The 17,998-nt window shown below is 43.9% G+C and overlaps 1 protein-coding gene across 6 annotated transcripts in view; it reads left to right on the forward strand.

The window, feature by feature from the left end:
* The window catches only part of LOC137376463 (serine/threonine-protein kinase MARK1), a 176,087-nt gene extending 167,123 nt beyond the window's left edge, over nt 1–8,964 (forward strand). For all 6 annotated transcript variants that reach the window (XM_068045079.1, XM_068045077.1, XM_068045074.1 and 3 more), the window contains one exon: nt 7,254–8,964. In XM_068045079.1, coding sequence (XP_067901180.1) covers nt 7,254–7,605 — 352 coding nt within the window. In that variant the 3' untranslated portion in view covers nt 7,606–8,964. The remainder of the gene's footprint in view (nt 1–7,253) is intronic.
* Nucleotides 8,965–17,998: the final 9,034 nt, after the last annotated feature.

Consider the following 17,998-nt stretch of genomic DNA (forward strand, 5'->3'; position numbering starts at 1 on the left):
GTGGATAAATGTGAGGTTATCCACTTAGGTAGCAAAAACAGGAAGGCAGATTATTATCTGAACGGCTATAAACTGAGGGGAATATGCAGCGAAACCTGGGTGTTCTCGTACACCAGTTGCTGAAGGTAAGCATGCAGGTCCAACAGGCGGTAAAAAAGGCAAATGGTATGTTGGCCTTCATAGCGAGAAGATTCGAGTACAGGAGCTGGGATGTCTTGCTGCAGTTATACAGCGCCTTGGTGAGGCCACACTTGGAATATTGTGTGCAGTTTTGGTCTCCTTATCTGAGGAAGAATGTTCTTGCTATAGAGGGAGTGCAGCGAAGGTTTACCAGACTGATTCCTGGGATGGTGGGACTGACTTATGAGGAGAGATTGAGTCGGTTAGGATTATATTTGCTGACGTTCAGAAGAGTGAGGGGGGATCTCATAGAAACCTATAAAATTCTAACAGGACTTGACAGGGTAGATGCAGGAAGGATGTTCCCAATGGTGGGGGAGTCCAGAACCAGGGGCCATAGTCTAAGGATACGGGGTAAACCTTTCAGGACTGAGATGAGGAGAAATTTCTTCACCCAGAAGAGTGGTGAGCCTGTGGAATTCGCTACCACAGAAAGCAGTTGATGCCAAAACATTGTATGTTTTCAAGAAGCAGTTAGATATAGCTCTTGGGTTTAAAGGAATCAAAGGGTATGGGGCGAAAGCGGGAACAGGTTACTGAGTTGGATGATCAGCCATAATCATAATGAATGGCAGAGCAGGCTTGAAGGGCCGAATGGCCTACTCCTCTTAATTTCTATGTTTCTATGTAAGTGCAAGAACAATAGGGCAGTAATAGTAGGGGTTTTTAACTACCCCAATATTAAGTGGGATAGTTTTAGTGTGAAAGGAATTGAGGGAGCAGAATTCTTGAGGTGCATTCAGGAGAACCGTTTTGGCTAGTATGTAGCAAGTCCAACAAGAGAGGGCGCAGGTTTAGACTTCATTTTAGGAAATGAAGATGGGCAGGTGGAAGGGGTGGCAGTCGGAGAGCATTTTGGTGGTAGTGATCATAATTCAGTCAGTTTTAACATAATGATGGAAAAGGACAAGGATAGAACAGGAGTTAGTGTTCTCAATTGGGTCAAGGCCAATTTTACTAAACTGAGGAGTGATTTAGCGAAAGTGGACTTGAAACAGCTACTTGAAGGTAAATCGGTGTCAGAACAGTGGGAAGCATTCAAAGGGGAAATTCAAGGGTTCCAGAGTAAACATGTTCCCACAAAGAAAAAGGATGAGACAGACAAATCTAGAGCCCCATGGATGTCAAGGAGCCTACAGGGTAAGATGAGGCAGAAAAGGAAAGCTGATGTCTGACACCGAGAACTCAATACTACAGAAAGCCGAGAGGAGTATAGAAAGTGGAGGGGTGAAATCAAAAAGGAAATTAGGAAAGCAAAGAGAGGGCATGAAAGAATATTGGCAAGCAAAATCAAGGTGAACCCAAAGATGTTTTATCAATCCATTTAGAGTAAGAGGATAACTAAGGAGAGAGTAGGGTCCATAAAAGACCAAAAAGGTAACCTATGTGAAGGGGCGGAAGATATTGGTATGGTTCTTCATGAATAATTTGCGTCTGTCTTCACAAAAGAGGGGGACAATGCAGAGATTGTAGTTGAGGAGGAAGAGTGTGAAGTATTGGATGTGATAACCATAGGGAGAGAGGAAGTATTAAAGGGATTAGCTTCCTTGAAAGTTGATAAATTCACCATGAAATGTATCCTAGGCTGTTAAAAGAAGCAAGGAAGGAAATAGCAGAGGGTCTGACCATCATTTTCCAGTCCTGACTGGATACAAGTGTGGTGCCAGAGGATTGGAGAACTGCTAACGTCGTACCTCTGTTTAAAAATGGAGCGAAGGATAGACCGAATAATTACAGGCCAGTCAGTCTAACTTCAGTAGTGGGCAAATTATTGGAACCTATTCTGAGAGACAGGATAAACTGTCACTTGGAAAGGCACAGGTTAATCAAGGATAGTCAGCATGGATGTGTTAAGGGAAGATCTTTTCTGACCAACTTCATAGAATTTTTTGAAGAAGTAACAAGGAAGATAGATGAGGGTAGTGCAGTTGATGTAGTCTACATGAATTTTAGCAAGGCTTTTGACGACATCCCATGTGGCAGACTGGTTAAAAAAATAAAATCCCATGGGATCCAGGGAAATGCAGCAAGGTAGATACAAAATTGGCTCAGTGGCAGGAAACAATATAATAATGCTTTGGACGTAAGTGTAGGGGGCATGATCAAGAAGTTTGCAGACGACACAAAAATTGGCCATTGGCCATGTGGTAGATAGTGAGGAGGATAGCAGTAGGCTGCAGGAAGATATTGATGATCTGGTCAGATGGGCAGAAAAGTGGCAAATGGAATTCAACTTGGAGAAGTGTGAATTGATGCATTTGGGGAAGTCAAACAAAACAAAGGAATACACAATTAATGGGAAAACACTGAAGTGTAGAGGAAGTGAGAGACATTGGAGTCAATGTCCACAGATCACTGAAGGTAGCAGGACAGGTTGATAAGGTGGTTAAGAAGGCACATGGAATCCTTTCCTTTATCAGCCAAGGTATAGAATACAAGAGCAACTGTATAACTCATTGGTTAGACCACAACTTGAGTACTGTGTGCAGTTCTTGTCACCTCATTACAGAAAGGGTGTAATTACATTAGAGAGGGTACAGAGGAGATTTACGAGGATGTTGCAGGGACTGGAAAAATGCAGCGATGAGGAATGATAGGATAAGGCTGGGTTTTTCTTGGAACAGAGAAGGCTGAGAGGAGATCTGATTGAAATGTACAAAATTTTGAGTGGCCTAGATAGAGTGGAGGTGAAGGGTCTATTCACCTTAGCAGAGAGGTCAGTGATGAGGGGGCATAGATTTAAACTGGTAGAAAAATTAGAGGGGAGATGAGGAAAAACTTTTTCACCCAGAGGGTGATGAAGTCTGGAACTCACTGCCTGAAAGGGTAGTTGAGGCAGAGACCCTCAACTCATTCAAAAGGAGTCTGGATGTACATCTCAAGTACCATAAGCTACAGGGCTGCGGACCAAATGCTGGAAGGTGGGATTAGAATAGGTGGATCGTTTTTCGGCCGGCACAGCCACAATGGGCCAAGTGGCCTCTTTGTGTGCTTTAAAGATTCTATGGTCTGAAATTCTTGAATTCAATATTGAGTCCAGAATGATATAGAGTGCTCAATGGGAAGATGAGGTGCTGTTCCTCAAGCTTGTTTCCCCCCACCAACTCACCCCTTTCACTTGCTCAAAGACTGTTACATTTCTAGCTTTTGCAGTTCTGATGAAGGGTTGTAAACCTGAAACATTAACTGTTTCTCTCTCCACAGATGCTGCCAGACCTACTGAATATTTCCGGCACTTTCTGCTCTCATATCATTAAGAGTTTTCTTTACAAACATGCAGATGACATAAATCTTGTTAAAGCATATAATTATCATTTGCACATGATATAATTATGATAAAGAAAGTGTGTTCTCCCTCCCCAAACTAAAAATGTTTGCTAAGCACTTTATTTAATGGAAACTGGGCATTGTCAACCTAAATGATAAACTGTTTTCAATAAAGTAATGGGCCATTTGTTAAAATTATAATGCTCAGAATTGAGCAAGAATGCACAAAAGCATTGTGCTATTCTAACACTGTAAATAAACTACATAATTTGAAGGTTGAGAACATAGGTCACATTCACTGGTCACCGTGCCTATTGTCCATTACCAACAATAACTAGCACCATTTATTTATTTATGTATTTTATTTATTTAATGTAGTAAAATGCCCCAAGGCGCTTCACAGGAGCATTGGCAAACAAAATTTGACATCTAACTACATAAGGACAAATTGGGGCAGATGACCAAAAACTTGGTCGAAGAGGTAGATTTTAAGGACAGTCTTAGGGAGGAAAGAGGCAGAGAGGTTTAGGGAGGGAATTCTAGAGCTTAGGGTCTGGCCAGCTATAAGCACAGCCGGCAATGGTGGAGCAATTAAAATTGAGGCTGCTCGACACCAGAATTGGGGTAAGTGCAGATATCCCAGAGACTTATAAGGCTGGGGGGCTACAGAAGTAGGAAGAGGTGAGGCCATTTGAAAATGAGAATTTTAAAATAGAGACATCCTTTAACTAGGTGCCAATGTCAGTCAGTGAGTACATGGGTGAACGGGATTTGGTGCAAGTTAAAACATAGGTAGCCGAGTTTTGGACGACTCCAAGTTTATGGACGATGGAACTGGGAGGCTGACTAGGATTGTGTTGAAATAGTCAAGTCCAGAGGCAACAAAGGCACGGAATCCAGCAGCAGATGTGCTGAGGCGGGGTGGTGTCAGGCGATGATATAAAGGTGAAAGTAAGCAGTCTTGCTGATGGTGTCGATGTGGTTGGAAACTCTTCTTGGCGTCAAGTATGACACCAAGGTTGCTTAGTCTGGTTCAGCCTCCAAGTGTTGGGAGAGGGATGATGTCATTGGCTTGGGGTGGAGTTTGTCTTCCCAATATTTATTTAGAGCAAAGTTGTGCTCATCCAGTACTGGATGCCAGACCACCAGTCAGACAATTTAGGGACAGTGGAGGGGTCAAGAAGGGTGGTGGTGAGGTAGAGCAGGGTGTCATTAGCGAACATGTGGATGATGTTGCCAAGGGTAGCATGTAGATGGGAAATAGGAGACGGACAAGGATAGATCCTTGGGGGACACCAGAGGTAATGGTGCAGGAGTGGGGAGAGAAGCCATTGCAGGTGATTCTCTAACTACGACTGGATAGATAAGAATGGAACCAGGTGAGTGCAGTCCCACCCAGCAGGACGACTGTTAAGTATTTATGCTAGCTTGCTACTAGTTATGCTTCAAAATGCTGCAGTTAATGTAGGATAAATTGGCTCATTTCACCTCAGACAGGAACAGTGCAGTGTAAAGTACAGCAGCAACACAACGCTCAAGGGTATCCTCAAATTCAAGTGCAAAGCAATGCTCAAGACTCTTTCAGAATGTGAGATAAATCACTGGTATGATGAGAACTTGAATATGTACTCCCATTACAATGTCAAATTTTATCTTGCTGCCCCAGGTTTCATCATAAATTCTATAGGCCATAAGTTGAATCTTAATTATGCTGGTTGCATTATCTCTGTAATTTACTGTATCAGGTGGAATACAGTGGAACCTTTTATAGCTTTTATTACAGACCTCTGATTGTAACAAAATTTTACCGTTGGTTTCAGAAGAAACTTTATTTTACCGGTACTGAAGTCCAAACTTCAATAAGACAGTTCCTTAATGAGAACTACTACTGGTCTTTGCACATTTGTAGTCATTGGATTCGACTACAGTTCACTTTGGCTTTAAAATTCAGGATTTCTCCTTTCTAGCCAGAGGGTTTTGATAAATGACTTGCTTGTTGCCTGGATTTATAACTCTTTCCTTATGATTTACTTCGAAGATTAGTTAATTTGCAGACAAGATTCTTCTGCATAGGTGGGTAAAATATGATTGCAGGATGGAAACAATCTATAAAATATGACTTGTGGTGTTCCACAAAACATTTTATAGTTTGGAGATGCAATAATTATTTTGATGCAGAAACTGCTGGAAAAATAATGGCAAGTTTATGGCACTCTCCATTATTAGTTTCTTAAAAACCCAGCGATTTATGGCGAAGAGGAGAATATGCCATGAACTCCAATTCTCCACAACCTGCTGGACAATTTGCACCACTCCACCAATAGTTTCGACAAAGCTCTCCTCAGCCACTTAGGGCTGGTAATTCATGTGTCATAAGAACCACTTAGTTTACATGATTTATAGTCCTGACATGCCACTTAATGTTGGAGATCCAGAAAGAAACGATGAAACTGTGTGGTGTGTCTCTCACAGGTAGTAAATTGTTCATGGAGATTTTTTTAAAGTTTTATCTATCTTATGCCAGACATGACATCCACACTACTGTTAGTTTTGGTAGAGTAGTAGACAATCATTTTCATGATGCAAAGTTTTTTCAATGCTAAGAAATGGAAATTAGATTTTCTTTCAGAAAATAACATTTTGGAATACAGTATATGAGTAACTTGAGACATGACTTGGTAATTATAGCAGGCTTGGGAGGATAAAGGTGACTTTGGGCCTATGGGGCCAAACCTCATGTTTGGGTCTGTTATAAACTAAATGATCGAAACTAATTATTATGATTAGTCAACAGCTCCATTATCGTAGTGTTATGCAACTGCCCGGATGATAGAAAGTGAATTAGATGGATTCAGTCTTTTTTGGTCTAGGAATTCCTATGAAAGCAGTTACACTACTCCTGATTAGGAGGATCATGCTGGTTCAATACTTCACAGCTCAAGAATGTTTGTATATTTTGCACACCTGCTCTCTTAGGAAGGATTACTTGGGTGAGGCATAGAAAATGTTGGGCAGGAGATAGAAAATTATATGAAAAACAAAGGGGTTTTATTTTTGGTTTTTGATTTTTTTTTCCTCTGTATACTATTTCTGAAGCTGGAAGCCATTAAAATTATTCACATAACCTAATGATTGCTCCAAAATTAATAACTATTGTTTTAAAAGTTAATTTGGGAGGTGACTGCTAGTTCCAGTGGAACTAATCTATTTCAATGTTTTGTTTCCGGTCTCTACATCCTGGGGTGCTAAATTAATTTGTATAATGTTCTTAAACGTGTTGTCGATGTGTACCCCAAGATAAATCTAAGTTTGTCTTCAAACTTGCTGCTTCTTAGCAAAGACCACTACTATATTTCAGAACAACTAATGATTGAAACATCAACTGCAAGTTTTGGAGATGGTGCAATTAACATTTGAGCTACCTTTAGTCTATCAAAAGCTGTAGTGCAGCACCATTTAATACTTTTGCTCAAGCCATACCATTTCAATAGTTGTAATTGTGAAATGGCGAGGAAAGAAGTACATCAGCTAGCTAAACAATCAGCGTTGTTTCAGCTGGGCGTTCTTCAAATTAACACTTGCTGCTTTAGCTAGAAATTGCTGGCAGTTTTATTCTACATTGTAGATGCTACAAATGTATCTAAGTAAGGAATCAAAGTTTCTGAGATTTGCATTCTATTTAGAGTAACTTTATTGAATTTTGCAATATGATAGATGTCATAGAGTCATGTTTGTTAATACAGGCCAAGAATCTAAAAGTAGTTCCCATATCCTTGAATGACTGCATGGTCTTTATCTAATTTCAGAAGTATATCAGAAGCAAAGGACAGAGAAAGGGATGACAACAAAGATGCAAAACCAAGGTCTTTGAGGTTCACATGGAGCATGAAGACCACCAGCTCAATGGATCCCAACGATATGATGCGAGAGATCCGAAAGGTGCTGGACGCTAATAACTGTGACTATGAGCAAAGGGAAAGGTTCCTCTTGTTCTGTGTTCATGGGGACGCTCGGCAGGACAACTTGGTTCAGTGGGAAATGGAAGTCTGCAAGCTGCCACGTTTGTCTCTAAATGGTGTTCGCTTTAAGCGAATATCTGGGACATCTATGGCATTCAAGAACATTGCATCCAAAATTGCAAATGAGCTGAAGTTGTAAAGAGAAACTGTAATTGTGGGATCAGGGAGGTTTCTTGTGTGATGTACAGTTCACTCTTGAATGTACTGGTATTATTGCTAATGTGCGTGAGTTTTGCCACTGACCCTTTTTCCTCATACAAATAAACGAAACGGTTAGAAATTTCCGTCGCAATAAGGTTATATACATTGTGATTCTAAATTGTAAAACCCAGGTCTGTATGGCTTATTGTGAATTAGCTTTAAAGAATTGTGATCTTATTTCCACATGTACAGGTAAGTATATTGAGCATTGTCACAGCTTATGTTCATATAGTTGTACAATAAAGAGTAATACCTAACATCTACAGGTATTGTATAGCTGTGTCCTGATTTATGTACAGAAATACCCATTTTAATGTTCCAAAAAGTGTATTTGAACTTTTGAAGTTCTTTAACACTAACTACATTTTTGGATGTTAGATAAATTAAGATTTTTGATTTCTTTGTTCGTGAAATTAAATCGACCCTTTGCCTCCCCCATCAAAAAAAAAAGCCATTATGATCTTTTAAATATGTTATCTTGGTGCCCAGTGCTCTTCCCTCCATACTGTAATGTTTTCATTAATGGCACAAAACAGCTTTTGGGAAAATTGTCTCAGGAATTGACATTCATCTTTGAGGAAGATGGCCCTCTTATTTCCCTTTTGTGCTGTATGACGCTACAAATATCTATCAAGTTCATTTTCCAACTTGTACAATAAAATGGTAATGCTCACATGTTAAGTGGTTGTATGATTTCCTGTTCTACTGTAATCACCTGTGCTGAATAGTTTACCAGATTTCTTGTATTTATTCCAGGACAGTATACCTGTAATGTGCAGCATTGTAATTATTAGGCCTTCACCAATTAAAGGATTTATTTTCCTTTATAACTAGTAATGTACTATGTAAAACCACTAGTACTGGTACATTTAATACTTGTTTTGTACCAAATTAACCATGTAGGTTAATTGTGCAATTGTATTTTATGTTGTAATTATTGTAATATTAGCATTTGACGCTGCCTGCACTCTTGTGAAGATTTAGAAAAATAATCAAAATCTGTCAGTGTACATGCTGTGATCAAATCTGGAACCCTGATTATCAGAAGATGAACTAAATCTTTGTATGGTTGCATAAACATACAGCAGCATTAGATCGAAGCTTTGGAGTGTAAATATTCTGTGATGTAGCTTCTTTCCTTTGATGGTTGTGTTTCAGAATGACTTCGATTTTGTTGCCTTAGAAGATGCTTGGAAAGTCACACTTGCCCCTCCCCCTTGATGTTAATTGAGAGGAGTTCAGTGCAAGGTACATGAGTACATTTTCACTGCACAATATTAAAACAAACTTGAAATGACCTGAATATGGCATAAGTTTTTATTTCATTTTTAACCCTTTAGAGGAAACTTTATCAGATCATTGGATTTCGATGTAAAATAGCATAAATCCTTTGTGCTTTTATTAATTTCCTGTTACTTTTTGGTAGTTTTCTTTCTTTGCAACTTGTTTTACTGTGTAAATGTGTGGCAAATGAACATGTTTTGTGAAAATGTTCTTAGAAAGAACTATTCTACATCTTTGATACGAACAGTGTAAGCAAAAGGTATGAAAGACGTAAAACACACACCCTAATAATAACATGGCCATTTGGAGCCAAAAGTTTTGTGTAGTACAACAAAGTTTGCAGCTTATGCGACAGGACACCAACTATCCTGAAAGAACAAAAGGAGTCAGAAGTAAGAATCAGTTTACTTTCTAACAGGTAATGTGGAATTTTGTACAGATGTATTGTTCATTGTGCAACAGATCTTCCTTCAAGTTAAAAATGCATGTTTGCTTTGAACACATTTACTGATGTGTGAAATCATTGAAGATGACATCAATTAAAGAGGTTGTCTCCTTATTACTAACAAAGATGATCAAAATAAAACTATACAGCAGTATCTTTCCGACTCCACATTCGAACTCCTATTAGTCATAGGAAATTCCACTCCTATTTTCTTGAACTGTCTGAGGCTGAACCAGACTGTTCGCAACCTTTCCGTTTTTATTAGACCCTGAGCTGAGCTTCCAACCTCCTATCCTCTCCTCCATTGTCCATACCACTTACTTTCCCCTCTAATATTGCCTATCTCTGCCCTTGCCTTAGTCCATCTGCTGCTGAAACCCTCAACCATGCTTGTTAATCTCCAGATATGACTATACTAGTGCTCTCCTGGCTGGCCTCTCTTGCCCTCCATAAACTGCAACTCATACAACTCTTGCTTCCTGTATCCTAACTTGCAGCCTCCCATTCACCCATCAGCCCTCTGCTCACTGACTTACATTGGATCCCAGTCCAGAAATGCAAGAATTTAAAAATCCCTACATAGCCTCACCCCTCCTTATTTCTGTAACCCTGCATTCCTCCAATTCTGGCCTCTTCTGCATCTCTGATTTCCTTCAACCCTGCTATTGGTGGTGGTACCTTCAGTAGAGGCCTGCGACCCGAACCCGACAACCTGTCCGGTTCGTGTAGGGTCGAGCCCATCTTCAGGCTCTGGCTTTCAGGCTCAGGTCAGCTCGGGCCAAGTCCGAGTTGGGTCAGGCTGGATACGCAGGGTCAGTACTGTGCCGGTAAGTATTAAAAATAAAATACTTGCCTGAGCTGGGAGTCCGGGACGAAACTGAGTCTGCGCAGTGAGCGAGTGATATAGAATATAGAACATTACAGCGCAGTACAGGCCCTTCGGCCCTCGATGTAGCGCCGACCTGTGAAACCATCTGACCTACACTATAGAATATAGAACAATGTCGCTATGATGTCATCACGCATGCGCGGCAGCTTCGTGTAGGTTCCGAGTCGGGAGGTAAGTAAAGGGATGGCCGGGTAGGGCTCAGGGCAAAAGTGGAGGGACTCAGGCCAGGTTGGGCTCAGGTCCACAGTGGTTCGGTCAGGTTTGTTTTCCCAACCTAAAGTAGGCCTCTAGCCTTCAGTTGCCTCGGTGCTAAGCAATTTACTCCCTAACCAACTCTGCATCTCTACCCCTCCTCCTTTAAGATGTTTGCTTAAAATCAACTTTTTTGACCAAGCTTTGGGTCATCTGTCCTAATATTTCGTGGCTCACTGTTGAATTTTGTCTGACACTCCTGTGAAGCACCTTGGGACATTTTACTACATTAGAGGAACTATAAAAATGAAAGCATTTGTTGTAAGCTTCACCATTTTTGTTCATATGAAAGAGTCATAGAGTTATACAGCACAGAAACAGGCCCTTCGACCCATCGTGTCTGTGCCAGCCATCAAACACCTAACTATTCTAATCCCATTTTCCAGCACTTGGCCCGTAGCCTTGTGTGCGGTGGCGTTTCAAGTGCTCATCTAAATACTTCTGAAATGTTGTGAGGAAACAGAACTATGTGTTTGAGTAATTCCTTTGTGTGTCAAAATAACTATTTTTGGCAAAGTTTGAAAACTACTTTGGTGATGGTGAACACTCAACTCTTAACATTTTTACATTATTGCAGTCTTAACTGTTGCATTGGCATGCTCTTCAAGTTTTATCTTGGATTTTTCTCAGTTTTATAATCCTACACTTGTGTACATCATATCTATTTTCAATTGTTTGAATATAATCATCCATATGAATAGGAAAAATTAGATTTCCCAGGAGATGTTTCATGGAATTTTTAAGCAACAGTGTTTAGTTTCCTTTAAGACGCTGGCTGCTAGTCATTGACTAACAAAGAACAGTACAGCACAGGCAGGCCATTCGGCCCGCCAAGCCTGCGCCGATCTTGATGCCTGCCTAAATTAGCACCTTCTGCACTTCCGGGGCCCATACCTCTCTATTCCCTTCCTATTCATATATTTGTCAAGATGTCTCTTAAACGTCGCTATCGTATCTGCTTCCACTCACCACCCTCTGTGTAAAAAAAAAAAAACTTGCCTCGCACATCCCCTCTAAATTTTGCCCCTATGTCCCCTAGTAACTGACTCTTCCACCCTGGGAAAAAGCTTCTGACTATCCACTCTGTCCATGCCGCTCATAACTTTGTAAACCTCTATCATGTCGCCCCTCCACCTCCGTCGTTCCAGTGAAAACAATCCGAGTTTTTCCAACCTCTCCTCATAGCTAATGCCCTCCAGACCAGGCAACATCCTGGTAAACCTCTGTACCCTCTCCAAAGCCTCCACGTCCTTCTGGTAGTGTGGCGACCAGAATTTCACACAATATTCTAAGTGTGGCCTAACTAAGGTTCTGTACAGCTGCAACATGACTTGCCAATTTTTATACTCTATGCCCTGACCAATGAAGGCAAGCATGCCGTATGCCTTCTTGACTACCTTATCCAGCTGCGTTGCCACTTTCAGTGACATGTGGACCTGTACGCCCAGATCTCTCTGCCTGTCAATACTCCTAAGGGTTCTGCCATTTACTATATACCTCCCACCTGCATTAGACTTTCCAAAATGCATTACCTCACATTGGTCCGGATTAACCTCCATCTGCCATTTCTCCGCCCAAGTCTCCAACCGATCTATATCCTGCTGTATCCTCTGACAATCCTCATCATTATCCGCAACTCCACCAACCTTTGTGTCGTCCGCAAACTTACTAATCAGACCAGCTACATTTTCCTCCAAATCATTTACATATACTACAAACAGCAAAGGTCCCAGCACTGATCCCTGCGGAACACCACTAGTCACATCCCTCCATTCAGAAAAACACCCATCCACTGATACCCTCTGTCTTCTATGACCGAGCCAGTTCTGTATCCATCTTGCCAGCTCACCTCTGATCCCGTGTGACTTTACCTTTTGCACCAGTCTGCCATGAGGGACCTTGTCAAAGGCTTTACTGAAGTCCATATAGACTACATCCACTGCCCTTCCCTCATCAATCATCTTCGCCACTTCCTCAAAAAACTCAATCAAATTAGTAAGACATGACCTCCCCTTCACAAAACCATGCTGTCTCTCGCTAATACGTTCGTTTGTTTCCAAATGGGAGTAAATCCTGACCCGAAGAATCCTCTCTAATAATTTCCCTACCACTGACGTAAGGCTCACCGGCCTATAATTTCCTGGATTATCCTTGCCACCCTTCTTAAACAAAGGCACAACATTGACTATTCTCCAGTCCTCTGGGACCTCACCTGTAGCCAATGAGGATGCAAAGATTTCTGTCAAGGTCCCAGCAATTTCTTCCCTTGCCTCCCTCAGTATTCTAGGGTAGATCCCATCAGGCCCTGGGGACTTATTTGTATATCTTTGGTACGACGAGTTTTTTGTTTCATTTTTCCCCAAACAAAAGAAATTTTGGTTATACTTTTACAAATGTTTTCTTTTACAGTAATTAGTTGGGCTACACTTTTAGGGTCTGGGTGATAGTTTTGCATTAATTCATCTTTAAGGATGAAAATCTAGTGCAGACTAATGGAATTGAAGAACCCTTTGTCTACTGATTGTAAAGGTGGTTCTTGACGAGAATGCCCAATTATATTTGGATATCAACGTTTGCAACATTGTGGTTGTGTGGGGTAGGGAAGGGGATTTGTAATAACTTCCCAACTCTACCCTGGAACCATATCCCATTGAGGAATCAACTTCTTTCTAAGAGGAGAACATGACTTTTTTTCATTATTCCTGCCTGGGATGTGGGCGGCATTGACAAGGCCAGCATTTATTGCCCATCCCTAAATGCCCTCGAAGGTCCACCACTTCCAAGGTCACTGACCTAAAACATTAACTCTGCTTCTCTCCACAGCTGCTGCCAGACCTGCTGAGTTTTTCCAGCACTTTCTATTTTTATTTCAGATTTCCAGCATCTGCAGTATTTTGCTTTTATTTTACCCTCTTGTAATTTACCCAAAAGAATCACCACATAGACCTATCAGGTTAGCCTGTAAAGATTACCATTTATAGATACATTTAAAATCTTTCATATAATGTAATTCATACAGAAAATGCCAGAAATATTCAGGTCAAGCAGCGTCTGTGGAGAGAGGAACAGTTAACATTTCCGATCAATAACCTTTCATTAGAATTAGGAAAAGTTAAGTGAGTACAGAGGCAGGGAAGGGCGTAAAGAACAAAAAGCAAGCTGTGTGATAGGGGTGCAAAATAAGAGTGATTAAATGTTGAAAGGGACAAAGGGCTGGTAATGAGTTAAGTAAAGAAACCAAAGATGTCTGGAAAAAATGAGGACAGTGGTTATGATCTGACATTTCTGAACTCAATATTGAGTCAGGAAGTCTGTAAAGTACCTGATGGAAAGATGAGCTGATCATAGCGGTTATGTTGATCATTACTGGAAAATGTAGAAAACAGAGGTCGGAGCGGGTCACAGAATTAAAATGAAAATTGACCAGAAGCTTGAGGTTATGCTTGTGGATTGAATGCATATGCTCTGCCAAGTGATCACTCGATCTACTTCTGATCTTCCCAATGTAGGGAGGTCACATCATGAGTAGCAACTACATTATACTAAAATTGAAAGCGCAAATAAATCGCTGATTCACCTGGAAGGAGTATTTGGGACCCGAGACAGCAGGCAGGAGGTAGAAAGGCAGATGTTGCTGCTTCTGTGCTTGCACAGGAAGCTGCAATGGGAAGCAAGCAAATGTTTGGGGTTGTTGAAGAGTTGACCAGGGTGCTATGAAGGATTGATCTCTTCAGAATGAAGGGAAAGGGAAGGATGAGTTTAGTGGTGGCTTCATACCAGAGATAGTGGAGGATGATCTGATTAGTGTGGAGGCTAGTGGGGTGGGAAGTGAGGATATGGGGAACCCAAGCGTGGTTCTGGGAGGGAATGGGTAAGAGCAGAAACACAGGGCATAGATGGACACAGTAAATGGCCTTGTCAACCATGCTGGAGGGGAATCCTCGGTTGATTGGGAAAAAAAAGGAAGGCATATCAGAAGCACTGGTCAGGAAGGTGGCATCATCGGAAGAGATGTGACGGAGAAACTAGGAGAATGGATGAGTGTCCTTCCGGGAAGTGGGATTGGAGAAAGAGTAGTCAAGGTAGCTGTGGGTATCAGTGGGCTTGTAGTGGATATTGGGTGATAGCCTATCCCCAAAAATGGAGCTATGAGAATTTGAGGAAGGAGAGAGTCTGAGATGAACCATGAGAAGGCAAAGGAAGGCTAGAAATTGGAAGCAAAGTTGATGAGTTTCTCCGTTCAGAACAAGAGCAGGGAACAGTACCTGTATAGTTAACAATGTACAGGAAAAAGAGGTGAGGAAGGGGACCTGAAAAGGACTTGAACAAAGAATGTCCCACTAAAAGGCAGACATAGCTAGGACACATACAGGTTTCCATAGCAACACCTTTTATTTGGAGTAAGTGAGTGGAGTCAAAGTTGTTGTTCAGCGTGAGAACAAGTTTAGCCAGGCGGAAGAGGATGGTGGTAGGTAGGGACTGATTGTGCCTCCATTCAAGGAAGAAGAGGAGGGAACTCAGACTGATTCTGGCGTGGGGTAGAGGAACTGGACGTCCATAGTGAAAAGGAGATAGAACCAGGAAGCTGGAAATTGTTAAAATAGCAAGGGTGTCCGAAGAATTGTTCTCCATATCCCCATCTTCCATCCCACCAGCCTCCACATTCAATGGCTCATCCTCCACAATTTGCAGCACGTTACCACCACCAAACATATCTTCCCCTCCCCCTCCAGCATTCTGAAGGACACCTTGGTTGACTCTTCAACCACCCCAAAACCCTATCACACAGCACCTTTCCATGCAAGCACAGTAGATGTAACATCTGCCCTTTTACCTTCTCTTCCCACTGTGGGGGGGAGGGAGGTGGGTGTCGGATGGTAAGGGGGAGAGGAGCTGGGTGTTGGATGGTGAGTGGGGAAGGAGCTGGGTGTCGGATGGTGAGGTTGGGGGGGGGGGTGGGAGAGAAGTGCTGGAAGTCGGGTGAGGTGGGGGAGGAGCTGGGTGTCGGATGGTGAGGTGGGGGGGAGCTGGGTGTCGGATAGTGAGGTGGAGGGGAGGGAGCTGGGTGTCGGATGGTGAGGTGAAGGGGGGGGAGCTGGGTGTCGGATGGTGAGGTGGGGGAGGGGGGGAAGAGCTGGGTGTCGGATGGTGAGGTGGAGGGGGGTGTCGGATGGTGAGGTGGAGGGGAGGGAGCTGGGTGTCGGATGGTGAGGTGGAGGGGGGGGGGAGAAGAGGTGGGTGTCGGGTGGGGAGGTGGAGGAGCTGGGTGTCGGATGGTGAGGTGGAGGGGAGGGAGCTGGGTGTCGGATGGTGAGGTGGAGGGGGGGGGAAGAGGTGGGTGTCGGGTGAGGAGGGGGTGCGAAGAGGTGGGTGTCGGGTGAGGAGGGGGTGGGAAGAGGTGTGTGTCGGGTGAGGAGGTGGAGGAGCTGGGTGTCGGATGGGGAGGGGAGGGGAGGAGCTGGGTGTCGGATGGTGCGGGGAGGGGAGATGGGTGTCGGGTGAGGAGGGAGGTTGGGGAAGAGCTGGGTGTCAGATGGTGCAAGGCGGAGAGATGGGTGTTTGGTGAGGAGGGAGGTTGGGGAAGAGCTGGGTGTCGGATGGTGGGGTGAGGGGGAGGAGGAGCTGGGTGTCGGATGGTGCGGGGAGGGGAGATGGGTGTCGGGTGAGGAGGGAGGTTGGGGAAGAGCTGGGTGTCAGATGGTGCAGGGCGGAGAGATGGGTGTTGGGTGAGGAGGGAGGTTGGGGAAGAGCTGGGTGTCAGATGGGGTGAGGGGGAGGAGCTGGGTGTCAGATGGGGTGAGGGGGAGGAGCTGGGTGTCGGATGGTGGGGTGAGGGGGAGGAGCTGGCTGTCGGATGGGGAGGGGAGGGGAGGAGCTGGATGTCGGATGGTGCGGGGAGGGGAGATGGGTGTCGGGTGAGGAGGGAGGTTAGGGAAGAGCTGGGTGTCAGATGGTGCAGGGCGGAGAGATGGGTGTTGGGTGAGGAGGGAGGTTAGGGAAGAGCTGGGTGTCAGATGGTGCAGGGCGGAGAGATGGGTGTTGGGTGAGGAGGGAGGTTGGGGAAGAGCTGGGTGTCAGATGGTGTATGGGGGAGGAGCTGGGTGTTAGATGGGGTGAGGGGGAGGAGCTGGGTGTCAGATGGTGGGGTGAGGAGCTGGGTGTCGGATGGGGAGGGGAGGAGCTGGGTGTCGGATGGTGCGGGGAGGGGAGATGGGTGTCGGGTGAGGAGGGAGGTTGGGGAAGAGCTGGGTGTCAGATGGTGCAGGGCAGAGAGATGGGTGTTGGGTGAGGAGGGAGGTTGGGGAAGAGCTGGGTGTCAGATGGTGCAGGGCAGAGAGATGGGTGTTGGGTGAGGAGGGAGGTTGGGGAAGAGCTGGGTGTCAGATGGTGGGGTGAGGGGGAGGAGCTGGGTGTCTGATGGTGGGGTGAGGGGGAGGAGCTGGGTGTCTGATGGTGGGGTGAGGGGGAGGAGCTGGGTGTCTGATGGTGGGGTGAGGGGGAGGAGCTGGGTGTCTGATGCTGGGGTGAGGGGGAGGAGCTGGGTGTCTGATGGTGGGGTGAGGGGGAGGAGCTGGGTGTCTGATGGGGGGAAGGGGGAGGAGCTGGGTTTCGAATGGTGGGGTGAGGGGGAGGAGCTGGGTGTCTGATGGGGGGAAGGGGGAGGAGCTGGGTTTCGAATGGTGGGGAGGAGGGGGAGGAGCTGGGTGTCAGATGTTGTGGGGGAGGGGGGAAAGAGATGCAAACAAAATACAGCAGATGCTGGAAATCTAATAAAAAGTGCTGGAAATACTCAGCAGGTCTGGCACCATCTGTGGAGAGAGAAGCAAAGTTAACGTTTCAGGTTAGTGACCTTTCATCAGAACTAGCAAAGGATAGAAATGTAATAGCTTTTAAGCTAATAAAGCGGTGGTGGGGAAAAAAAAAAGCGAAGGTGGTGATCGGACAGAGGGCCTGAGAGATAAAAAGGTCATGGGGCAAAGGCAAAGAAAATGTGCGATGGGTGTGGTGAAAGACAAGGCATTATTGCACAGAGGCTGTTAAATGACAGAATAATGAACAGCCCCAGCCAGAACTATGAAAAAACCAATGGGCAAGCACATGGTAAAAAAAATAAAGAAACAAAATAAAGTAAATACAAAAAAGGGCTGGGGAGGGGAAGGAGATGGGTGTTAGGCAGACCATACATTGTCCGATACCTTTTTTTGGCATTTATTTTATTTCATCTTAGTTTGTTCAGTTTACTTACCCACTTTTTTTTTCATGTTTGCACTTGCTGCTGTTCAATATTCAGTCCGTTAACACCTTTTCTGTACTAATGCTTTGTCTTTCAACACACCATTAACATATTGTTTGCCTTTGCTCCATGACCTTTTGGTCAGCTATGTGGCCTTGTCCAATCTACACCTTCTCCTTTGTTATCTCTTGCCCCACCTCCACCTCCACCTCCACCTCACTTGTTTA

This window comes from Heterodontus francisci, chromosome 13 (genome assembly GCF_036365525.1).
Source record: "Heterodontus francisci isolate sHetFra1 chromosome 13, sHetFra1.hap1, whole genome shotgun sequence".
In the NCBI taxonomy this organism is placed as follows: Eukaryota; Metazoa; Chordata; class Chondrichthyes; order Heterodontiformes; family Heterodontidae; genus Heterodontus; species Heterodontus francisci.